Source organism: Corythoichthys intestinalis, chromosome 3 (genome assembly GCF_030265065.1).
Source record: "Corythoichthys intestinalis isolate RoL2023-P3 chromosome 3, ASM3026506v1, whole genome shotgun sequence".
Taxonomy (NCBI): Eukaryota; Metazoa; Chordata; class Actinopteri; order Syngnathiformes; family Syngnathidae; genus Corythoichthys; species Corythoichthys intestinalis.
This window is the reverse complement of record NC_080397.1, coordinates 4,585,480-4,612,576: the sequence shown is the minus strand read 5'-3', so window position 1 is coordinate 4,612,576 and position 27,097 is coordinate 4,585,480. Positions and strand designations below refer to the sequence as shown.

General features: G+C 39.8%; 1 protein-coding gene across 3 annotated transcripts in view; it reads right to left on the bottom strand.

The window, feature by feature from the left end:
* The window catches only part of fras1 (Fraser extracellular matrix complex subunit 1), a 451,829-nt gene that overhangs the window by 260,658 nt on the left and 164,074 nt on the right, over window positions 1-27,097 (bottom strand). For 2 of the 3 annotated variants that reach the window (XM_057831795.1, XM_057831797.1), the window contains exons 9-11: window positions 22,756-22,947; window positions 9,964-10,053; window positions 3,032-3,179 (exon numbers count right to left, since the gene is read on the bottom strand). In XM_057831795.1, coding sequence (XP_057687778.1) covers window positions 3,032-3,179; window positions 9,964-10,053; window positions 22,756-22,947 — 430 coding nt within the window. Of the gene's footprint in view, window positions 1-3,031; window positions 3,180-9,963; window positions 10,054-14,079; window positions 14,457-22,755; window positions 22,948-27,097 lie in introns of those variants that run through there. The other variant, XM_057831798.1, reaches the window with a different exon arrangement.

The following is a 27,097-nucleotide window of genomic DNA, read 5'->3' as shown; positions in this document are numbered from 1 at the left end:
AAATAAATATAGCGATCGCTTCCACACACATCCAAGCGGTCCATTTCATTCAGGAGCATAAAATACCGCATGTATTATGAAATAAACATGCTTTTTTTGTGTCACAGGCACTTTAAAGTTCAATTGAAACTATTTTTTACCAAACAATTTAAGTCAGGTGTGTGCCCAGTCACTCACGAGTGGTTTAAAGCTACCCTGCCCACTATAAAACACACACCTGGTAAGAATTGTCTTGATGAGAAGCATTGTCTAATGTACATCATGGCTCAGTCAAAAGAGCATGCGATCAAGGATTGTTGATTTCTATAAAGCTGGGAAAGGATACTAAACCATCTCTCAAAATCTGGCTGTTCATCAATCGACAGTCAGAGAAGTTGTCTACAAATGGAGAGAGTTTGGTACTGTTGTTTCTCTCCCAAGGAGTAGGCGTCCACCAAAGATGATGCTAAGAGTTCAGCACAGTATACTCAGAGAGGTAAAAAAAGACCCCTAGAGTGAAACTAGAAATCACTGTCACAGTCCAATATCTCAGTGCTGTGCATATGTAAAACTATGGCCAAAAATTGTGTTCATGGGAGGACTCCAAAGAGGATCCACTGCTGTCTAAATAAACATTGTTTCTCGTTTAATGTTCGCAAAAAGGCACTTGGACACGCCACAGATGTTTTGGCAAAATATTTTGTGGACTGATAAACCCAAACTTCAATTGTTTGGTAGCAACACACAACATCATGTGTGGAGGAAAAATGGAATAGCTCACCAACATCTACCCCCCATCCCCACTGTGAAGCATGGTGGAGGGAACATCATGATTTGAGCTGTTTTCATACCTCAGGGCCTGGAATTGCAATCATTAATGGAAGAATGAATTCAATTGTTTATCAGGATTCTTATCAGGATTTTTAAGATAAGATCTAGAGATACAAAATCCAACATGGCCGCCGTAGCAAAACAATGAGCTTCGTCCGTTGAATGTTTAATGTTCGCAAAAAGGCAATTGGACACTTCACAGAAGTTTTGGCAAAATATTTTGTGGACCGATGAAACCAGAGTTGAATTGTTTGGGAATAACACACAACGTCATGTGTGGAGAAAAAATGGAACAGCTCACCAACATCAACACTTCATCCCCACCGTGAAGCATGGTGGAGGGAGCATCATGATTTGGGGCTGTTTTGCTGCCTCAAGGCCTTGATAACTTGCAAACATCAATGGAAGAATGATATCAAAAGTTTATCAGGAAGTTTTTGCAGGAAAACCTGAGGCCGTCTGTCATACAGTTGAAGCTAAAAAGAGAATGGATGCTGCAACAAGACAATGACAAAGACAAAACACAGAAGTAAATCAACTTCAGAATGGTTTCAGAAGAATAAAATACACGTTCTGGAGTGGCCAAGTCGAAGTCCAGACTTGAACCTTGAACCAGACTTGAGATGCTGTGGCATGACCTAAAGACAGCGATTCATGCCAGACATCCCAGGAATCTGACTGTACTACAGCAGTTTTGTGGAGAAGAATCGGCCAAGATTAGTCCTGAGCGATGTGCCAGACTGATTTGCAGCTACAGGAAGTGTCTGGTTGAAGTTATTGCTGCCGGGGGGGGGCACAAAATATTAAATGTGATGGTTCACTTATTTTTTTCCCCCTTCTGTCATTGTTTGCATACTATCCTCACTAAAATATGAAAATGTTTGGGTGGTATTAGTTAAAGCAGACATTGTTTTTTTTCATCTGTGTGGTTTTGACAGAGATCAGATCACATTTGATGGCGATTTAATTCAGAAATGTGAGAAATTCCAAAAAGTTCAGATACTTCTACTTTTTCATACCACTGCATGTAGGCTACATCTATACTAGGATAATGGCCTTAACCGTTCAATTTATTATACCATACGGCATATCGGCTACACTAAAGTACCGCTTGTCCGGATATTTTATTACACGGGATAGAGACCCAGATAATTTCTTAAATACCAGATAACCGGTCTAGAGTAGCCGCCGGCTAACCGTGTAAAAATCACAGCCAGCAGAAGTGACTTCATGGAGCGCGCCATCGCCATTTTTTTGTGCTGCATTATGGCATCGTGAATAATGGAGGCGAATGGTACTGACACAGCTTTCCTGCTCCTCTTTTTAAAACTGAAAGCGCTTGTAAATTTTATGCTTGAATTTGTCCGGCAAAGACAAGGAACAATGCCGAAAAATTATAAGTTGAGGGTTCAGAGGTGACCAGCGTGGAAGATGACGTCACACACCTCCTTTTTGCTCGGTCATCACCAAGGAGCATGGCGTTTACAAACGCACCTTAAACGTAGTGCGGACAGGTATAACATATTGTCCAAATTACAAGGCAAAAAAAATATCCTTCCTAGTGTAGCCAGAGAGGCTATACGAGCATGAAGCAGAAAAACAAATATATTTTTAAAAATAAAAACCCGATCCTTTTCAACCTATTCCGATACTCTGAAAAATCGTGATTAGCCCGATTTCCGATCACGTGATCGGAACAGGACGTTTTTCTTTTTTCTTTTCACTTTTTGATATTATATTTTTCTCAGTTGTGGAAAGAAAGCTTTTTGCCTCCTTGAGGGACTTAAACAACATGAGTCAGCCAAACAAAAACACAAGGATACTGATATTTTTTCCGCAACTCAAAAGCCCTCTCAATGATTATTTGTACTGCGCGTGAGTGCCTCCTAAAGCTGCTGCGTTGCCTTCAACCGACCTGCTCGAGTCTTGTTGTCGATGCAGGAAATCAGCACATTTACTGCGCAAACAGCAAATATGTAAAGTCGACCTAATCCCAGGACGCGTGCCTGAAAGTTCCTCTGGATTTTCACGCGGTGCGAATACCTACAACAGCTCCTTCGTCCTTAAAAGCCTCATCGGTATTCATCGCGGCTGCTCATTTGCATAACAAAATGTCCGCGGAGAACAGACGAGGGACCTATTGCTGTCAAAGTCAACTTGACAGACAATCCTTTGTGACACACACATTCACACAAAACGGGCAAACACACACTTAGTTAACCTTGGTGACACTGGGGGCAGCACTGTCCCTCCTGGGCAACGATCAAGGTGCCTGGCGGGCATGTCGGGCAGGACGGCAGGTAGCAAGTCACCCTGGAGTTGCGGCACTCACACTCGCGGCAGCTGGTGTCAGTCCAACGAGTCGAGTCCTGAGGCGACAAGACAAAGATGAAATATTTATATTCTGTACAGCAATGTTTTTTCTAAACTGTGCCTGTGAGTAGACTCGGCGCACAACAAAATCTATGCAGTGCACAAAATTCAACAGAAAAGTATTGTAGCGTCACTAGGACTACTGTCGGCGCCGTAGTGATGTGTCAGCGCAACACACCTATTGGTGTGTTCGATCCGGCAATGCGACGCTCCTATTGGTCCGTTCGATTCGGCAGACCATTGGTGGGTTACTGACACCACAACGTAACGAGGTGCATGACCTGAGTAAGACTCCTGTGCTGTTTTGCTGAATTCACATTTCGCTGCCAATTTGTGCAAGCGCTACAGTGTTAATTAATACCCAAGTTTAGAACTGATATAATAAAGTTAATTAGACCATTGATATTCTTTTTGTACCAATTTGCTTCTTATTTTGGGATAATATTAAAAGAACCATTTGGTTCCTTTACGATGGAATGGCTGTTGGATTGCAGTGTATCACAAAAGTGAGTACACCCCTCGCATTTCTGCAGATATTTAAGTATATCTTTTCATGGGACAACACTGACAAAATGACACTTTGACACAATGAAAAGTAGTCTGTGTGCAGTTTATACAATAGAGTTCATTTATTTTCCCCTCAAAATATAGCTATTAATATTTAAACCCCTGGCAACAAAAGTGAGTACACCCCTTAGTGAAAGTTGTCAATATCAACATACAACATGTCAACCGTCAATATTTTGTGTGGCCACCACTATTATCCAGAACTGACGTCACTGTCCTGGGCATGGAGTTGATCAGAGCTTCACAAGTTGCCACTGGAATGCTCTTCCACTCCTCCATGACGACGTTGGGGAGCTGCCGGATATTTGAGACTTTGCGCACCTCCACCTTCTGCTTGAGGATCCCCCAAAGATGTTCTATTGGGTTCAAGTCTGGAGACATGCTTGGCCAGTACCTTTACCCTCAGCCTCTTCAGTAAAGCAGTGGTCATCTTGGAGGTGTGTTTGGGGTCATTGCCATGCTGGAACACTGCCCTGCCACCCAGTTTCTGGAGGGAGCGGATCATGCGCTGCCGCAGTATTTCACAGTACATGTTGGAGTTCATGTTTCCCTCAATAAAATGTAACTCTTATACACCTGCCGCACTCATGCAGCCCCAGACCATAACATTCCCACCACCATGCTTGACTGTAGGCATGACACACTTATCTTTGTACTCCTCACCTGGTCGCCGCTACACATGCTTGAGACCATCGGAACCAAACAAATTAATCTTTGTCTCATCAGACCACAGGACATGGTTCCGGTAATCCATGTGCTTTGTTGACATGTCTTCAGCAAACTATTTGTGTGCTTTCTTGTGTACTGTCTTCAGAATAGGCTTCTTCCTGGGGTGACAGCCATGCACACCAATTTGATGTCGAGTGCGGTGTATGGTCTGAGCACTAACAGCCTGACCCCCCCACCTCTTCAATCTCTGCAGCAATGCTGACAGCACTCCTGCGACGATCTTTCAAATAAAGCATAGGGATGTGACGCTCAGCACGTTCGCTGAGCTTTTTTGGACGAGCAACCCAAGGCCCGTTCTAAGTGAACCCTACTTTTTAAAAACGCTGGATTATCCTAGCCACTGTGCTGCAGCTCAGTTTCAGGGTGTTGGCAATCTTCTTGTAGCCTTGGCCATCTTCATGTAGCGCAACAATACGTCTTTTAAGATCCTCAGAGAGTTCATTGCCATGTGGTGCCATATTGGATCTTTCAGTGACCAGTATGAGAGAGTGTGAGAGTTGCACTACAAATTTGAACACACCTGCTCCCTATGCACACCTGGACCTAGTAACACGAACAGGTCACATGACATTTTGTAGGGAAAATGACAAGCAGTACTCAATTTGGACATTTAGGGATGTAGTTTCTAAGGGGTGTACTCACTTTTGTTGCCAGGGGATTGGATATTAATGGCTATATTTTGAGTTATTTTGAGGGGAAAATAAATTAGCTCTATTATATAAGCTGCACACAGACTACTTTTATTGTGTTTAAGTGTCATTTTGTCAGTGTTGTCCCGTGAAAAGGTATACTTAAATATCTGCAGAAATGCAAGGGGTGTACTCACTTTGTGATACACTTTATGGCATTTTAGTTTTTAAACCTGTCCTGTAAAGTTGCTTGGACATGGAGAATAGGAATCTTTAGTGACCTTATTGTCTGAACAGTTTTAATGTGATATAATCCTATTGTGGTTGTTCCTTGTTCCTTTTTATTTATTTATTATCTATTCATTTACTCACCCATGTCACAACTGGACCTTACCCAGGCCAAAGCAGGACTCTCCCTATGGTTAAAGAAGGACTCTCACAAATAACATAAGACACATCTCATGAGCAGGAATATTTTTGTCTTTTTTTCATTTTAAGAGGGCCAAATCAATTATATTAAAAGTAAACCAATGAAAATTGCTGCTGTAATTTCATTCTTTTAGTAAGCCATGTACATTAGTATCGCTACATTCAAAGTTAATTCGTTCCAGGACCTTGATTGTAAGTCGAAATGGTCGTATGTCGAGCAGGATTTTCCCATAAGAATACATTATAATTCCATTAAGCCGTTCCACAGCCCGAAAATCTTAACTAAATGCTTAATAAATACTGCTGGTACTATTACAGATGGCAATTACACACAGCAAAACCAATAAATTATAAATAAAAATCGGAATAATAATATCATAATAATTCCTGTAATAATGTAACAAATCGGGTTCTAATGTCACGGTTTTGTGGCAGTTTTTGTTTTGTGTATTGTACGTGAACGCACCGCGTGGCTGATGTCACAGTGAGATGGCTGCGTACGGCAGAGATTTTAGTTTCACTTTTAATGGTCTGATGTTTTTGGCGTATATTGCGTGGGATAGAAGGTGTGTTGTGCTGCACAAGTTCGGAAATAAATGATTAAAAACCTGACGAAGCTGGCGACTTCCTCTCTGATGTTGCCAAAATAATAATTGTCACCTTAACTTATAAAGACTGGTTAACGGAGGTCGGAGGAGGACTGTTGAGGTAGGAGACATTCTACGGATGTATTGTCGAGCCAGATTACGGACACGCACATTTCCATCTTCATTTCAATGGTAAGCGTCACCTTTTTTCACCATCGCACTAACCTTCTTGGAGCCCATGTTGATTTCTCTCACAAGAATATACGCTGTGTGTCCGTCTTGCGGGAAAACAAAGAGACAATGGCGCTGTCGTAAATCGTCATATTTCGAGCATGTCGTCGGATGTAGAAACAAATGGCGAGTCAAATTTTTTGACGGATGTCGAAAAGGTCATGTGTTGAAGCGATCGTATGTTGAGGTACCACTGTAACTTGTTATGATCCAAGGTTTTCAACAGGTGAGATACTGGTGTGTAGCCACAGGGTACACATCTGATGTTGCTCACAGTGGTCCTCAGTGTGCTCAGGGAGTTTGTGTGTCTGCTCTGACACATGAAACAATAGAGGGAACATTACTGTACAGCAATGGCCCGGGAAGCGGGGTGCTGCAGCACCCTCTGGTGTTGGGAGGAGTGTTTTGGTGCAGTCTTTTTTGTTGTTGTTGTTGTTAAAAATAAAAAATATTGAAACTTATAACATATTTAACTTTGGGGATTAAATATATATGCTTGCTTGCTATTGGGTCATGTTGAATAAGGTTCTATGAAATGGAAATGTCTAACTGTCGACAGAGGAAGTGTAAATATGGCGCAAAAACAAATTAGCGTTCTTTTTTTTTTTTTTTTTTTTTTAAAAAGCTAAATTTTCTAAAATTCAATTTGTGGTTAAAAAATACGATGATTACGCTGATAGTTCTATAATGGTGCCCAGCGAGGAAAGGTTTGCTGCAGATTTAGAATGTGGAGTTCATAAAAGAAATCTACCTTCGGTGTCTTCGAATAGCTAAGACATGCTTGCATTGTAGCTATATTATTGTTTGTTGATGCCGCCGTGCAGTGCGCTGTTGGATATTGGTGTGCAATTAAATTTTAGTGTTGTGAAAAGGGGGTGTTAAACCGAGGTTTTATGGACCTTTTAGTTTTCAAATGTGTTTGTCTGTCATTGCGCCGTCTCATTTGGATTATAATGCACGGGCGGTTTTATTTCCAAGACAAAAACTCCAACACACACTGTAGGTGAAATAGAATGCTGTCTTTACAGTAGCCTCGTAGTAGTACGGAAACAATCCAGAATGCGTGTGTACTGCCATTGTGCACGCCTTGTATGGAGAAAGCGCACGAGCGTGACAAATTCAGACTGAAACAGCTGTTTTTGGATGGGAAAAAATAAAAAAAGATACTCAGCACCCCCTTCTGTGAGTGACTTCCAGTGCCCCTGCTGTACACTACTAGTATATATTTAAAAAAAAAAAAAAAAAAAAAAAAAAGCTTTGGATGAGAGGAACATGCTAGACAGTTACCGGAACACGAGAACAAAGACCTGTGAGGATGGCAGCACAAACATGCGACAGGATTTTCAAATTACTTTTACAGATTTGATCAGAATTTTACACTTGGGAAAATCAGATTTACAAAACTACTTTTCATTGGTTTAGCAACACTATATTGGCAGCTTCTGAAAGGAAAGTTTCAAAGGTCTCTTGAGGGCATCTGCCCCAATTTTAGAAGGGTCTAATAAAACATGTTGGCAATGGACAATACAGAGCAAAAATCTCAGAAGCGAATTAAAAAAAACAAAAACAAATCTAAATTGTCTTTTCAGGCCTGCAGATGGACGTGTGAGCACTCAAGAGAGCCGGAGGACGCACTACAATATTTGTTTATACCAGCAGGATGGATTCCTCGAGGGAGACGTAAAAAGAAGCTACTGGAAAATAGATAACAGCTCCCTCTACTTTTGGGTCTTTGCTGACCTTTCCTACAAAGTTAGACGTGCAAAGCTAAAAAGCGTGAAAAAGTCATTCTGACTTTTGACATACTGTATCTTACTTCGCTTTAATGAGGAATATGGAAATCTTCAACAAAAATGGCAATTTCATACATACTGTATATTTTGATTTAACTTATTAGTTGCCATTGTAGATGATAAACGTCCAATCCATTTCAAGAGTAGACAATAAGGGAAATTGGCTTTCGAAGCCCCACTATCTAAAGCATTGGCTCAGGTCACTCATTGATTCAAATAATTATAAAAAAAGAACAATTTGCTTGAATAACATGAATAATATTTTTTTAGGTAGATTTAATGGAAAGTGCAACAAAGCAATGTAAAAACATGAATCTCGTGCAAATAATCATATTCCAATTAACAGCACCTGTTACTTACCTGTGGCACATAACAGGCGGTGGCAGTAACTAAATCACACTTGCAACCAGTTAAAATGGATTAAAGTTGACTCAACCTCTGTCCTGTGTCCTTGTGTGTACTACATTGAGCATGGAGACCAAAGAATTGTCTGAGGACTTCAGAAGCAAAATTGTGAGGAAGCATGGGCAATCTCAAGGCTACAAGTCCATCTCCAAAAACCTGAATGTTACTGTGTCTACCGTGCGCAGCGTCATCAATAAGTGTAAAGCCCATGCCACTGTGGCTAACCTCCCTAGATGTGGACAGAAAAAAGAAATTGACTAGATATTCAACGAAAGATTGTGCGGATGGTGGATAAAGAACCTCGACTAACATCCAAACAAGTTCTAGCTGTCCTGCAGTCCGAGGGTACAACAGCGTCCACCCATACTATCCGTCGGCGTCTGAATGAAAAGGCACTCTATGGTAGGATACCCAGGAAGACCCCATTTCTGACCCAGAGACATAAAAAAGCCAGGCTGGAATTCGCCAAAACTTACCTGAGAAAGCCAAAAACGCTTTGGAAGAATGTTCTCTGGTCAGATGAGACAAAAGTAGAGCTTTTTGGGAAAAGGCATCGACATAGAGTTTACAGGGACAAAAACGAGGCCTTCAAAGAAAAGAACACGGTCCCCACAGTCAAACATGGCGGAGGCACCCTGTTTTGGGTTGCTTTGCTGCCTCTTGCACTGGACTGCTTGACCGTGTGCATGGCATTATGAAATCTGAAGACTACCAACAAATTTTGCAGCATAATGTAGGGCCCAGTGTGAAAAAGCTGGGTCTCCCTCAGAGGTCATGGGCACGACAATGACCCAAAACACACTTCAAAAAGCACTAGAAAATGGTTTGAGAGAAAGCACTGGAGACTTCTAAAGTGGCCAGCAATGAGTCCAGACTTGAAACCCATAGAACACCTGTGGAGAGATTTGGAAAATGGCAGTTTGGAGAAGGCACCCTTCAAATCTCAGAGACCTGGAGCAGTTGGCCAAAGACTGTAAGAATCTCATTGATGGATACCGGAAGCGGTTGTTTGTTAGCACTTATTTTGTTTAAAGAGTGTGCAACCAAGTATAAGGCTGAGAGTGCCAATACTTTTGTCCGGCACATTTTTGGAGTTTTGTGTAAAATGATAATGATTTAATTTTTTTTCCATTCTCTTTTGTGTTTTTTCATTGCAAGCAAAATAAATGAAGATATTACTACCAAAGCATTTGAAATTGCAAATATTTTTTGGGAGAAATTGAGCATTATCTGACGGAACTGCAGGGGTGCCAATACTTTTGGCCAGCACTGTACATGCATGACAGTTAAAAAATATTCATGATGATACGAAATCGTACTAAACACTCAACAAAAAGCTTTTGTTATAGTCTTAAAATTTGTTCTGAATGTAATGGTCTGTGAAAAATCACTCATATCATGTCCTTGTACCTTGTATGATTGTCCTTGGTGCAAACAGGACGTATTCTGTGGGGAACACTGTGGGCAGCACATCCCTGGAGGGTGAACAAGTTCTGATCCCTTAAAAATGACACAAAGAAAAAGTTCAGACAAATCAAAAGATTAGCAACTGTTTCAAATGTAAACTTGACCTTCCATACAGTCACCTTCCTCGAGTTAATTGATTGCAATGTCAAAAACACTATACATCTGTAATAAGTACAGCATGATTAATGACATAATCAGAGTGAACAATTCTTTGGGTAGCATAAGAAGGGAAAAAGTAGAGGTGCACTGATCACAGTTTTCCTAGCCGATCATCGAATTAGGAAAAGCTTGATCTCCCGGTCATACTTTTTGCCAACGCCAATTTTTTACACAAAGAAAAGCATGCGCTTTTAACATTCCAACCAATTTTATTTTATTGTAAAGTATTGAACATTACCTGTAAACAAGAGATGTTTTACTTGCAAATACCTCTCTATAAAATAATTCAAATGTTAAAAAACGTTCTTTCCAAACTACTAAAGTTCTTTACAAAAATCAAAAATGCCAGGATTAGCGATCAGGCAGCGTTGAATAGGATGTAAACATATCCACACTTACAAGCGATTCACATAATACTGGGTTCTTCACCTCATACTGCTGATTTGTGCTCTACCCCACCGAACCACATCTCTCTCTGACCTCCCCCCGCTTCAGAATATGCAAAAGCGCTATACAAGTATAGCACCATTTACCATTCGCTGCTGCTGTGCAGAGGTGGTTACGGAATGCCCCCCAGACCAAGTTGGTGGCAAGGTTCGCAGTGAAGCTCGTCAGACTGAGGAGGAGGCTTTAGGGGCCGTTTACATGGTGTCTCTCCGAGAATACGAAAAATTTAAATTTGCATTTATATGGTTCCGTCTCCATTCGAACAATGTCGCAATTCCGTAGGAAAATGATGTAGTATTCATGCCAGGCCCTAGGGGACAGTGCAGATTTACAGGGCGATAGCCAATGATGCACTTTGACCCCAACAAGGTCCTCAGCCCGGAAGACAATATACCCGCCCACTCTTAGCAATGGCCTTTTTCTTTTGCTCCAAAAGGCACAAAATTTGAAACATTCAACATATTTAGATTACAAATATTATAAAAACAGTCAATTAGAAACCAATGATCCGCCATTTGCTGTTTTTAATAGCACCGCTGCGCACGCCCAATGTGACGTGTGCGAGTGCTAACGTCATCAAATCGAAGGGGGTTTCCATTCATATGAATGTGCTGCGACCCCCCGAATCGAATCGTTCCACAACTTTTTGTTTCCACAAAAACCATTTATTAAAAAAAAAAAATATATATATATATATATATATATATATATATATATATACAGTGCCTTGCAAAAGTATTCGGCCCCCTTGAACCTTGCAACCTTTCGCCACATTTCAGGCTTCAAACATAAAGATATAAAATTTTAATTTTTTGTCAAGAATCAACAACAAGTGGGACACAATCGTGAAGTGGAACAAAATTTATTGGATAATTTAAACTTTTTTAACAAATAAAAAACTGAAAGGTGGGGCGTGCAATATTATTTGGCCCCCTTGCGTTAATACTTTGTAGCGCCACCTTTTGCTCCAATTACAGCTGCAAGTCGCTTGGGGTATGTTTCTATCAGTTTTGCACATCGAGAGGCTGACATTCTTGCCCATTCTTCCTTGCAAAACAGCTCGAGCTCAGTGAGGTTGAATGGAGAGTGTTTGTGAACAGCAGTCTTCAGCTCTTTCCACAGATTCTCGATTGGATTCAGGTCTGGACTTTGACTTAGCCATTCTAACACCTGGATACGTTTATTTTTTAACCATTCCATTGTAGATTTGGCTTTATGTTTTGGATCATTGTCCTGTTGGAAGATACATCTCCGTCCCAGTCTCAGGTCTTGTGCAGATACCAACAGGTTTTCTTCCAGAATGTTCCTGTATTTGGCTGCATCCATCTTCCCGTCAATTTTAACCATCTTCCCTGTCCCTGCTGAAGAAAAGCAGGCCCAAACCATGATGCTGCCACCACCATGTTTGACAGTGGGGATGGTGTGTTCAGGGTGATGAGCTGTGTTGCTTTTACGCCAAACATATCATTTTGCATTGTGGCCAAAAAGTTCAATTTTGGTTTCATCTGACCAGAGCACCTTCTTCTACATGTTTGGTGTGTCTCCCAGGTGGCTTGTGGCAAACTTTAAACGAGACTTTTTATGGATATCTTTGAGAAATGGCTTTCTTCTTGCCACTCTTCCATAAAGGCCAGATTTGTGCAGTGTACGACTGATTGTTGTCCTATGGACAGACTCTCCCACCTCAGCTGTAGATCTCTGCAGTTCATCCAGAGTGATCATGGGCCTCTTGGCTACATCTCTGATCAGTTTTCTCCTTGTTTGAGAAGAAAGTTTGGAAGGACGGCCGGGTCTTGGTAGATTTGCAGTGGTCTGATGCTCCTTCCATTTCAATATGATGGCTTGCACAGTGCTCCTTGAGATGTTTAAAGCTTGGGAAATCTTTTTGTATCCAAATCCGGCTTTAAACTTCTCCACAACAGTATCTCGGACCTGCCTGGTGTGTTCCTTGGTTTTCATAATGCTCTCTGCACTTTAAACAGAACCCTGAGACTATCACAGAGCAGGTACATTTATACGGAGACTTGATTACACATAGGTGGATTCTATTTATCCTCATCGGTCATTTAGGAAAACATTGGATCATTCAGAGATCCTCACTGAACTTCTGGAGTGAGTTTGCTGCAGTGAAAGTAAAGGGGCCGAATAATATTGCACGCCCCACTTTTCAGTTTTTTATTTGTTAAAAAAGTTTAAAGAGCATACGACACCAGAAAAAAAGTCTTAAATGGCATTATTATGTGAATTAGAATCATATTTTGAGACGATTCGACCATATACAACAATTTAGCAAAGCGCAGATGACGAGAAATTAGTCTTTTAATCTGCCGGTTAGCCACGCCTACAATTATAGGGCTTTAGCGTCCCCAACAGGTGGATGACGTCAGCGGTAGACTAGGCTCATCGGTTTTACTATTCAGCCCATTGAGGGGGAATTGTTCAGAACGAGGAAAACGAGACGAAGAGAGCTGCAAAATGTCATTGTTTCAGTCTCTCTACTCCCAATATTTTTACAGGATATTCTTTTTATCCAAGTATTTTCCCCAATAGCTATATAAATGGCTTGAGAAGGACCAGTCAGCCCGTCGAGGGGGAACTATTCACAATGAGGAAAACGCGACGATGAGAGCGGCAAAATGTCATTGTTTCTGTCTCTTTACTTCAATATTTTTACAGGATATTCTTTTTATCCAAGTATTTTTCCCCAATAGCTATATAAATGGCTTGAGAAGGACCAGTCAGCCCGTCGAGGGGGAACTATTCACAATGAGGAAAACGCGACGAAGAGAGCGGCAAAATGTCATTGTTTCTGTCTCTTTACTTCAATATTTTTACAGGATATTCTTTTTACCCAAGTACTTTCCCCAATTGCTAAATAAATGGCATGGTCATGACAAATAACTTGTGCTAAATGGAATATAAAATAATAAAAATCCATTTATTCAAGACGACATGGCAAAATTACTCCATAATGGTCAAAATAGTCGACTTTACCTTTACTGTCACACCTGCCGAACGATATTTTATGACACCTAAATCGGACATATGTCATTTCCCTTCCCCGGCTTCGGAGAACGTAAACAGACCAGAAGGAGTGACAGCTAGCCGACATGCTAACCCGAACCGAGGGATGTTTCAAAGTCTTCGAAGTGGAAAATCACACATAACTAGCCTGGATTATTTGACATGACGACCCGGTTGTCGAGTTTCTTTGCGGATCGGCAAACCGCCCGGCGGAGAGCAATTTACAATTCGTTCCCTGGAGGAGGGTGGCTGGAATTGTTGTGTAGCTAACGTGCTAACAGCTAACTGCTAATGAGCGTGAGGATAGCTTTTTACATGCCTATCAATGATCAAACGTAAGTAGTCCTTTATTTAAAGCAATTTTATAGTGTTTACTTTGTAATCACTGTATTCGTATTTGACATAATACAAAACAAGATGTTTACTCACTTCCTTGTAAGTCCAATGGTCCCACAGTAAATATCCACGGTGAATGGGAACCTTTTGAAACTCCAAAAAGGCGCATACGCCTCTCCCGCATACAGAATGATTTTTCTGCAGCCGTTTGGCTGGCGTGATGCAAAAAATAAAAGTATTAATCCGCAAAATCAGCTGAATCCTTCGTCCTCATACACAACAGTACACTGTAGCGTGAAGAGGACGTCTTCTACCGTACACGTCACAGCGCCCTCCTCCTCAATGCGAGACCGAAGCCGGAAGTCACTCATTTTCCTGGCGCGGGATTCAAAAAACTAAATAAATATAGCGATCGCTTCCACACACATCCAAGCGGTCCATATCATTCAGGAGCATAAAATACCGCGTGTATTATGAAATAAACATGCTTTTTCGTGTCACAAGCACTTTAAATTATCCAATAAATGTTTTTCCACGTCACGATTGTGTCCCACTTGTTGTTGATTCTTGACAAAAAAAATAAATTTCATATCTTTATGTGTGAAGCCTGAAATGTGGCGAAAGGTTGCAAGATTCAAGGGGGCCGAATACTTTTGCAAGGCACTGTATATATATATATATATATATATATATATATTAGGCCTGTCAAAATTATCGCGTTAACGGGCGGTAATTAATTTTTTAAATTAATCACATTAAAATATTTGACGCAATTAACGCACAAATGCCCCTCTCAAACAGATTAAAATGTCAGGACAGTGAAATGTGTACTCGTTGTGTTTTACGGAGTTTTGTCGGCCTCTGCTGACGCTTGGGTGCGACTGATTTTATAGGCTTCAGCACCCATGAGCATTGTGTAGGTAATTATTGACATCAACAATGGCGGGCTACTAGTTTATTTTTTGATTGAAAATTTTACAAATGTTATCAAAACGAAAACATTAAGAGGGGTTTTAATATAACATTTCTATAACTTGTACTAAAATTTACCTTTTAAGAACTACAAGTCTTTTTATCCATGGATCGCTTTAACAGAATGTTAATAACGGTAATGCCATCTTGTTGATTTATTGTTATAATAAACAAATACAGTACTTATGTACCATATGTTGAATGTATATATCCATCTTGTGTCTTATCTTTCCATACAAACATTAATTTACAGAAAAATATGGCATATTTTATAGATGGTTTGAATTGTGATTAATTGCGATTAATTAATTTTTAAGCTGTAATTAACTCGATTAAAAATTTTAATCGTTTGATACCCCTAATACATGTATGTATGTATATATATATATATATATATATATATATATATATATATATATATATATATATATATATATATATATATATATACATATATATGTATATACATACTCTATATATAGTATATACACATACATACATACGGCGGAAAACAGAAAAGGCTGAAAATGTAATTTACCTATAATATTTTATTAGTTAGCCTGTAAATAATGCAGGAACTCTAAGTTTAGGCGTATTTGAAAGCATCAATAGTGTCATGGTTGAAAATGAAGGAAAACATAACATTGATTCAGCGTAGTTCCATTATTATTAACAATAGAAATGACGTTTAGGTTTTGTAAGGATTTTACCGTTGGAACAATATTAATCGAAGGTGCAAAATTGATGACAAATCAACGTCTGTCTGTCATCTGGGTTTTTGAATGTACAAAAACATTAGAGGAAGCATTGACTTTAAGTTTATGCCTTCATGCTTTAGCCAGCTAAAATAAAATAATTGTTTCATTGTACTTGTTTTGCTTGCAAGGCCACTTAATGACACTAAACATTGTCTTCATTTGGGACTGTTAGTGATTCAGCCGATAAAAAGATACATACACACACACACACACACACCAAAAAAACTATTAAAAACCAATGCACAGTTGTCCATAAAATAATTCTGTGAAACCTAATGTTTTTTTGGGGATGAAAGTCAGGCTGATTTCTTCCTGTGCAGCCCACCCAGCATGCTCACAAAGGCTTCATCTAGTCTCTCCATTTGCGTCACTTTGGCCGAGTTAATTAGCCAAAGTCGACGCGGCCAAGCGTTTAAGTGCAAATGATTCCCCGTCCTTCCTCCCACTGCTGCCACTGTGTAACAAGGGCCACATATCATGGCCGAGACTAGGCGAATAGACCATTAAATCATATAAATATGACATGTTATTGAACATTAAATATGATGTGGATACAGTATGACTCATTATTGATGTAAATGTGTATGAAAAAAGTTTAAACTAACCAAAATTCTATTGAATAAACAGCCAACTATGATTGTTGGATTTTATTATAGTTAGAGAGTTACCAAAATATCATAGCCAGTTTTTGGTATGTGCTGGACATACGTTAACTTGCTAACCTATTACATTTGGACAGGAACCAGAAGGTGCTATTAACAACCGTTATTCGTGTAGAAATAAGCTTGAACGAGTTTTTCTATTGAATTGTTTTGGTTTTCATTGAGGTGCATTCAAGTGTATTGACCTTCAACACGTTTGAGCAGAGTTTTGTCAGATCAGCAGGAAGTTACTGAATGGCATGAAGAGGTCCATTCCCTCTCTGAAGACATAAATAGGTTTGATTTAGTGAAATGAAGTTCCTTTTGAAAGTCCTTGGTCTTTGTGGGGAATTCTTAAGTTGTGTATGTTGGTCCAATTGACGTGGTGTGCTTTGACGCAGCATACAGGCTAGATGTGCCTGCGGTATATTTCGTAGGAATGTCATTACAAAAGCGCTTTGAAAGCAGCGAATAATTTCTGACCTCCATCTAATATTTTGGAGAAGCGTCATAAATGTGCACATTATCTCTCTTTGCAAGTCCAACTATTCAGTATGTTCAGTCTCACCGGAAACACAATTTAAATACTTATTAACATTCCATTGCCACTATGTGACCTATAGTCTAGAAGTTTAATATGTAGCAGTTGCAGTCAGCTTTCCTAACAATCCTTATCATGGACTCACAAAGTCATTTGATGTTATTCAAATTAGTGCTGAAAAGATTAATCGATTAATCGGTGTAATTCGAATAGAAAAAAACTTTAAATCAAACTTTGCTACTTTGAGGATTCGTTTAATTAAAGTGCAGGCATGAAAATGGGTCAAGGGTTAAAAAGATGAGAAGGGTGTGGAGGAAATATGTTCCGGTACACTGTACAACTAGGGCTGTCCCAAACGACAAAACGTCACCCGTTTAGTCAGCCGACAATTTATCGATTAGTCGGCTAATCTAATAAACGCCCCCCCCTTTTTTTTTTTTTACTAATTTGGCAATTAAAATTTTTGATGACGCTTATTCATAAAAACAATTTGGAACACTTAAATTCTTCATTAAAGTACAAATAAACACGTAAATAACAACAATAAATCACAAATAAACAATGAGGTCAAATGCTGATAGCATTAACTAGTGCAAAAGAATAGAATGTAAACAGATTCAGAACACTGACTTCGCCTTTCCAACATGACTCAAAACAATTGTTAAAAAAATATCTCACATTAATGTTATAGTATACTACTATATATAATAGTAGTATAATAATTATTCATTGCAAATCAGATTTTTCATAAAGGTTGTCATTGTAAAGCTATTATTAGTGTAGAATCTAAATTCTGAAGTAAGTGGGATTAACTCCAGAAATTGTTATTTTTATGACGAACATGTCGTGCTTTGATTTTGAAATGTTCACCAGAAGTACGTTCGCTAAACCACTAACCGTAAGCTTTACTCTCCGCAAAAAAAAGCTCTTTTTGTCATTGCGTGTGGTGTCAGTAATCTTTTTTTTTCACTGTTTTCATTTGCAAATGCTGTTAACCAGCGATTTTTCATTTTTGAAGTGTAACTTTTTAACCGCAAGTTTATGTTTTCATTTGCAAATGCTGTTAACCAGTGATTTTTCATTTTTGAAGTGTCACTTTTTAACCGCAAGTTTAGAGAAGACGGCCAATGTTTTATAGCAGGTTAAAGTAGGTTGTCTTTTTTTCCCAATTAGCCTCAATGTAGCAATGCTAACGTTTACAGTGTTTAATATAGATGTGTTTCCTTATTTTGTATGTCTGAACTTTAATTCTACGGCGTGTTGATGACCAATAAACATCTGTGAAAGGAACTGTTGTCTCATATGCCATCAGCACGCACGATAAAACGCAGCCGTTAGAAATACCGCCCTCATTCTTATTTACCGAGCGATAAATGGACTCACTGCATATCGCGACAGGCTTAGCAACTTCAATAAAACATGTCGTTAGTTAGTAAGATGGACTTACGATCCGCCATCTTGTAATTGTCTCCTGTCGTCTTCCAAAATTACAGCTGGGTGATGGCGCTGTAGGTGTTCATTCATGGCCGACGTGCAGCCAAACTTGGCATTGAAGAGACAGGACACAACAGTGCCTCCTTTGTTTCGTTGAAATAAGTCAATGTTTATGCTACTCTGGTGCGCTTTTTTGGCTTTGTGCCGCTTTCCCCGCTTGTATACCAAGCGTCCGACATTAAAAAATTTCTCCTCCGATCTACACAATTCACGTCACCCTTTATGACTTCAAAATGGCGAATTTCGCCGAAAGGTTAGAGATTTTCATGCCTGACAGTGGTGTTGTAATGGTTTTGTGTGCATTTAGTTTTATTGATTTTGGGGGATACACTGCCCTCTCGTAGCAACAGTGAATATGACATATCATGTAACATGGTTGGATCCAGCTGCTCCTTGTGAAGACCAACATAAGGTTGTAAGTTTTTGTTTGAGCTAATATGTTTGTGTATGTATTTGTAATTTAGTTCATATGTATATTTAGATTATTTTTGTGATAATGTGTTTAAAAGATTTGCTTAGAGCAAAAAAAAAAAAAAAAAAAAAACAACAACAACGCTTGCATTTTATAGCATTTAAGCTAGACTTTTTCTATGCAAGTTAGCCAGTTGTTCTTTTGTAGTACTTTGATTCTCATTTATTTTTTTGTACTGGTTGAGGCTAAGCTCAGGTATTTTATTATTTTTTTAAATGCATTTATTGCTCTGGTGAAATAAAAGTGCAAATCTTCATAGTTTGAAAAAACACTGTGGAATTTTGTTTTGTATTCACATTATATGCTCTTTTGAAATTGCAAGCCTTTTTTTACATCTCTTAAACTTTCTGTAAGGCATTACATGTTCCCAATTCAATTACGCGATTATTCAAACTAATTGATAGATTAATCGATTACTTAAATAATCAATAGCTGCAATCCTAATTCAAATAAGTAACCAACCATTCAACCACCAACCAGCTGACTGACCGAAATGAGTACAAAACTACGTAATTAAGCAAACAAGCAAGCAGACCAACCGACTGGAAAAGGAATTAACCACACTAAGAACTAGCTAACAGTTTACATACATAATTATATACACTGCTGGCCAAAAGTATTGGCACCCCTGCAATTCTGTCGGATAACGCTCAATTTCTCCCAGAAAATGGTTGCAATTACAAATGCTTTGGTAGTAATATCTTCATTTATTTTGCTTCCAATGAAAAAACACATAAGAGAATGGAAAAAAATCATTATCATTTTACACAAAACTCCAAAAATGGGCCTGTCAAAAGTACTGGCACCCTTTGAAAAACCATGTGATGCTTCTCTACTTTGTGTAATAACCAGCACCTGTTATTTACGTATGGCACCTAACAGGTGGTAGCAATAACTAAATCACCTCACCTAAATAGCCAGTTAAAATGGATTAAAGTTGACTCAACCTCTGTCCTGTGTCCTTGTGTGTACCACATTGAGCACGGAGAAAAGAACTGTCTGAGGCATGGGCAATCTTTTGTCTGGCCCATTTTTTGAGTTTTGTGTAAAATGACAATGATTTTTTTCCCTAATCTCTTTTGTGTTTCTTCATTGCGAGCAAAATAAATGAAGATATTACTACAAAAGCATTTGTAATTGGAATTATTTTCTAGGAGAAATTGAGCATTATCTAACAGAACTGCAGGGGTGCCAATACTTTTGGCCAGCAGCGTACGTATATACATTGTTGAAATTCGTGTCCCCCCCCCCCCGGCCAAGCCGCACGGAAATTGCGACAGCCGAACAGAAATGGTGCTCCGCTGCTTATTGCTTCCGTGAGTCAACCAGGAGGGCGGATATTCCGCGCGTTCACTCCCTGTGTTAACTCTTTGTACTGACTCCATCTTCCAAAAGTTTGAAGAAGAACGCCGAAACCAGGTTGACAATTTAATCGTCGACAATGGTCAAAAAACAAGGCAAAAACAGACGACGGAGGACCAATTCTGGTTCCAAAGCAAGGCTACATAGAAAATGTTTCCGAGTAGCAAATCTGTTTGTTATCTCAGTGTCCAGTGTTTTTTGAAGGCTGCGGTGGAGTGGGCCGGGCCGAAGGTGTGGTTTCGGCATCATCCCTCTGTGGCTGGTTTTGGGCGGTTAGGTTCGTGCGTGGATGGGACGGGATTGCCACAACGACCGACGCTGGTCTTGACGTCCCAAGCGCCCGCTATCAACTTTGTTATCCTGGCTGGGCGAAACGCTCTGCTCTTTGTCCTTGGAGTGGTCGGGAGAACTGATTGCAAGAGTTGATGCGTCAATCTTGCTCGTGACGCTTCGTGGGCTTCTGTGATAAGATGGCGTTGTGTATCTATTCTGCTTCTTTTCATTAAACTATGGAGTGCTATTTATTTTATATTAGGTGTTTTAAAGTAGTGCAGTCCTACTGTAAATATGAGAAATGATACTATTCCCTGGTTAAATATATTGCGTGTGTTGGAGTAATGCAAACAGTTAGACGGTGCCTACGAGAAACGGTACCATTTTTCCATTTCCCCCTCATGAGCCCCGATAAGGTGATTCACTTTACTGTGTCCAAGGGCATGGAGTGAAGTCTGCCTAAACTATAGTTAGATGAATGTGTAAGACTAATGCAAACAATTATATGGCGTGTGCGAGAACGATACCTATTCCCTTCAATATAAACATACCAACCTCTATTAACTAGCTGACGAAACCAACAAACTAGCCAATTATTCAACAAATCACGGGGCAGCAGTGGTGCAGTTGGTAGCTGGAGTTGTCCTGAGACCGAATGGTCAGCGGTTCGAATCCCTCCTAAAACTGCCACTGTCGAAGTGCCCTATGGCAAGTCGATGAACCTTAATTCTCCCCCAATGGGTTGACAGTAGAGATGTCCCGATCCGATATTTGGATCGGATCGGACGCCGATATGGGCAAAAAAATGCGCATCGGTATCGGATCGGCCGACACAGAAAAATTCCGATCCAGACTTCCGATCCAGTTTTTTTGAAAATCCAGTCCGTGTTTTGTAGCGCACCAAGTTACATAATCCATTCCAGTTTTTGCTTCAGTTTCCCTAAAATCCGGTCCGCATTTTACGGCACACCTTCAACACACTACATTATCGTCTCCCAATTTACCGAGAGACTTTATCGGTAAAAATTTCAGCTGTGTGGGATCATTTCACCTCAAAGGACGACAAAGACAAAGAGGCAGAGTGCAGCATATGCCACAATAAAGTCAAGCGTGGTGGTAAAGCTGTAAGAAGTTTTAATACAACCAACCTAATCAAGCATTTAGCGAAATACCACCACAAACAATATGAGGAGTATGTTAAGAAAACCGAAGACAAAAAGACAGGTCCTACGCAACTAACACTGGCAGAAACTTTTGCTATGCGTGACAAACTGGCACTCGACAGTCCCGAAGCCCAGGGAATAAAGGAGTCATTGCCGAAGAATTCATTCTGGATGACGAGCCATTATCTCTCGTGAGTTAAGACGCACCATCCAACACTTAAAATCACGGTACAACATGCCCAGCCGTCATTACATCCTTGAGCGATTCGGCCATGGAAGCTTTGAGAACGATTCACAAACATCCAAATTCCAATTATTGAAATATGTCAAGTACAGCGGAACTAATACACAGCGCGGTCTTCGGGACGCAATGAGAAACGAATCGCACGTCCTGAGAGTATGATAAGAGCATGCTTGTCATAGACCCGGGTAATGCCAATGCTCAACTCACGGCTTTAGCTCAACTCATGCCGCTGGATTAAAAACACAAGAATACCTGACTGCTGCTGACAGCCGCTACAAACTACGCCAACATCGTTTTACTGTAGATAATAGATATCATATGTCTATACAACTAGATGCAAAATGACAGACTCAACGGCGGTAGCAACATTGAAGTATGGACAACTAGATGCGTTAGTAAACAGCCACCATCTTAAAGCAGGAGACTTCCCTAAGCTGTTGTGAACCTTCCAAGCGAACCTAATTAACTTTTTATCTAAAATACTCCTAAATCGGCAAAATCTTGACTTGAATTCAAATGTGTTTAGTTATTATTTTATTCCGGTTTCACCCCAATCATTAAATTTAATGTGGAACAGATTAGGGCATTTACATGTTGAACGCGTCTCTACATACGAAATTACCGGGATACGAGATTGCAATCAGAACCAATTAATGTTGGAAGTAGAGGTACCGCTGTACTAACAAACCAACCAATTCAAAATGTAATCATTCTTGTAATAAATGACATTTTTCCATGTTAGCAGGGGTAAAAAAAAAAAAAAAAAAAACTCACGGAATTATGGAATCAACAAAAATGGCAGCTATAGTATAAGAATAAAAATAATACAAAAAGTAAAGGTGCGCTTACCAGTGGGCATTGGAGGCGTTCACACTCAGCCTTGTGGCAGAGGACTTGACCGCGGCTGCAAGTGCAGAATTCACAGCCACTGGTGTTCCACATGTCTCCGTGGTAACGCACAATGTTCTGGTACAGGCAGCTTCCCCGGGCTGCAGCGCACTCTTCGCAGCATTGGCCGTCACGCCTCACCTTGGTCTGACCCTGCGAAAAAAACAAATGCCCATTTGGATGACACAAAGGGTCTTAGAAATTGGCGCTTCCACTTAATTGTAATTATGACTCTAGCTGCAGTTAATACAATTTACTAAAATGATGATTTAATATACAAGATACAGAAGAATTTTAATACACTTCAATTATAAAACATTTGCATACAATGTGATACATTTTATTCCAGCTGCCATACATTGGGTCTTTAAAACTAAGTTTTTCAGACAAATATGGCAGTACATTAAAACGTCTTATCTTTTTTTTAAAGTCTTGTAGAGTGGTAGCAAGACGTTGAAGTGTGGCGGCATTATCAGAACATTTTCTCATGAACTCGTCACACATTTTGATGGACGACAATTGCGGATGTCGCAGTGCCGGGAAGAAGAAAGTGAGATTGAAGTCGATGCTCAGCATGCGACCACGTTGTGAATTTTGATTAACGCCAACAAGCCAGCCAGCAGGCTAGCGAGTGAGCTTGTTAACGGCGCACCCTCGCCTCTGATCTCCATCATCCCTGAGGATATTTTCATGGATGTGCTCCACGTGAAAGGGGACTTGATTAAAGTCTTGCGCTGACTTTTAACCAGACTCGGTTACATTTGAGCATTTAGGGTGAGTGAAAATGTATACAAAATTCAATATTTAAGATTAGAAACTGCCATTTCTGGAGAAATTACGACGGGGCTTTGCTGTTGTCGACACATATCTATCAGTTCAGTTCTTGTTGATTTGGGGACATTTTGAGGACATGTCCGTTTGATATCGGGTCATTTCCTGTTGATTTGGAGACACGTCCTGTTGATATTAGGTCATTTCCTGTTTATTTGGGGACATTTCAGGGACTTGTCCTGTTGCATGGTTGTCAATAGCGTTAACTTAGGTGGGCGCCAGTTGAATGTAATTGGTCTCTAATGGCAAGTTTTTGGTCAAAAATCAGAACCACACAGGTTTTTCTACCATTGAAAACAAATGGTAAAGTTTGATGTCATGGCCGTCAGTAGCATTGACGTGCAAGGCTGTGAATAGCATCGACTTACTTGGGCGCCAGTTGAATGTCAGTGGTCAAAATCTCAAGGACCTGTTTTTCTGCCATTGAAAATGAATGGGAAATATGGACGTACACGGCTGTCAATGGCATCCCATTAGAAATGAATGGGACAGTTTTTGGTGAATTCTGAGGGAACCGTAAGTTTTTGGAAATTATGTATATAACTTTTTTGCCCCTTACCGTCCTGGAATGTTTGATATGCAATGTGGTCAAAAATTGTAGGACTAGATACATTTTGAATGTTTTTTTTGTTTTGTTTTTTTTTAACAAACCCGCGTTCACGGGCGAAGGGAAAATTTGTGTGTGTGTGTGGGGGGGGGGGGGCAATTACAAAAAGAAAGCCAGTTAATGGGGCGCGGATGGCCCGGGGGACTACCCAGGGTCCAGGGGGGATTGCCTGAGCTGCAGGACAAGGGATGGGCTGCGCTGGCTCACCCCCACTGATTGGCTGGGGAGGGGCCGTGGCCCTGGGGTGGCCCATGTGCAGCCTTTCCACTTGTCCGCAAGAATATCATACGTCTGATGGGATTCACGTGTGACTTGGTGCAATTGGACACACTCAAGTAGACTGTCGGTGCCACAATTAGCGATCAGGCAGCAGAGAATAGGATGTCAACATTTTCCCACGTACAAGTGATTCACATATTACTGAGTTCTACACCTCATATTGCTGATTTGTGTCCGCGTCACCCCGCCTGATCACATCTCTTTTTGACTCAAGCCCCCTCCTCTTTCTCCTCGGCGCCCCACATGGTGTCCACATAGAATATAATTAGCTAACAATAGCACCACTATATTCATAAGTAGTGTGGGCGTTCAATGTATTTCTTGTTGTTGTTTGTTCTTCTCCTCTGTCAGTCTCTCCTGTTATTTCCTTTTTTTTTTTAATTTCCCCGCTCGCTGCTTTCTCCTAATCAACGAAGCACAATGAATAATGAACAATGAAACTGTTCAGGCCATAAGGACACTCAGATTCCCATTTTCCGTGTCAAAGCAGCTGAACAGGACAGACCCAAATTGTCTTGCACACCTCAGGTCTGGATACCGCAATATGATAAATAATCCAATGAATAAAATTAGGAATTATGAATGAATGAAACCCAACCTCGCTATTACTGTGTCAGACGCTATGTGACAATATGTGGAACTGCCTCTCTGGTGTAATTCTGTATTTTCATAACATTTGATTGCATGCTTGTCAGCGTGTGAGTTTGTGTCTATGACTTCCTAACGAGATACCGATACCGACAAGAATTGCTTACAACTGTGAATTAAATGTCAACTAGAGTGTGTGAACATGTGTGTATGTGGCAGAGTACGTGAGTGTGTGCGTTAGACAGAAACAATACTGCAAGGTCTTACACCGCAATCTATTTGCAGAGTCTCTGTGCGCATCCAAATGTATGAGAGTCTGCTCACAGTTGAATGTCAATGCATACTGTATGTCTGAATATGAGCATGTGTATATCAATGTGTGAGTGTGTCTGTGTTAGGGAGTCAGGGAAGGGATGTAGCTGTCTAGCAAATTCTGGAATCTTGCTATAATATTCTGGCTTATTGGAGCTGTAATGATACAAAAATTCACGATACGATTCGTACCTTCGTATTCTTGAGCCATAATTCGATACACAAAATGATTTTTTTAATAGTGAAAACTTTTTATTAAATTACATTAATACTAAATATTGTTGTTTTCGTCAACAATGATGATAACGAAAATATTTTTTCATGACGGCATGACTAGGAAAAGCTAAAAACGTGGCTTGGTAGACTAGAGCATATTCGTCTGACGAGACGAATATGCGACATAGTTTCTGTCATTTGTTCACAATGCGTGACATTTTCATAATGTACGTGGAGTACTAGCGTGCATCATAGGAATGTTTCGGTCGTGCCACTCAAGTGAGATGTGCTGCGCATCTTCGTCACTCTCCTCACCAACGTTTAGGATGTGTTTCAAGTTAGGCTATGCTCCATCTTGCTTGTTTAGAAACACAAAATTTGTTCCGTATCATACCAAAAGAAAATATGCAATGTTGCTTTAGCCTTAAAGGTCTGTGCCTGGTACTCATCATACACTAAATGTCGCGTTAGCATTAGCATCAACTTTAACGTTGCAAGCATTCTCTTAAACACTCAGACAACTTTTTGTTTCATACAGTTCGTGGCTTCTAGGTGGGTTTAATTGAAAACAATGTACTGCTTTTCCTGCTGATTGTGTATTATCATCACAAAGTTAGCGTTGTCCTTGTAGAAGCTACAATATGTGCTCGTCTGTCTATGTTCATTCAAAATTTTTGGAAACCTTTATTTGTTTTGACTAAAACTTAAATTTTACAGACGAAAACATTTTGAGTAGCTGTCGACTAAAACTACACAGAATTTTTATATTTCATCAATTAAAACTAGACGAAGACGAATACATTTTGAAATGACTGAAGTATTTTCTGAAATGTTTAATCAGCAGCATAATTGTAGTATTTTTGTCCAAAAGACTAAGATTAGGACAAAAATTAAAATGGCTGCCAAAAACAATGTTGATACTAACATTTTATAGAACTAATCAGCTAAAAATTTAACACGAAAATGCAAAAATAAATAAAGAAACGAATATAGAATTTTCTACGTTTTTCGGTTTTAGCCGAAAATTAAGTAAAAAAATAAAAAATAAAAACATTTTGACAGCTTTCTACATCAAAACTCGTTTTGCTCATTTAAAAATACTATGATTTTTTTCCTCTTCGTAAACCCATTAAAGAGGAAATGAAACTGTCAGTGGAAATGTCTCCAAAAACCTGCATAAATTATGTAGCACACATAGGAAGTTTTAATGAATAACTTTATAATATCGTATAAGTTACAGAAATACAGTATATGAGATGAGTCTTTACGCTTAATACACAGGAAAGTCTTTCGACGGGACCCAGCTGTCACTGTAATGTTAAAACTTTGGGACGCTCTTATTGTCACACCGGAAGTAGAGCGGAAATAATGTCATGTACTGAGCCTTAACTAATAATGCAGCATTGAAAAGCACAGGCAGACACTGGAGAACGTATTAATTCATATACTGTAGGTTAGCGACTTGATTTT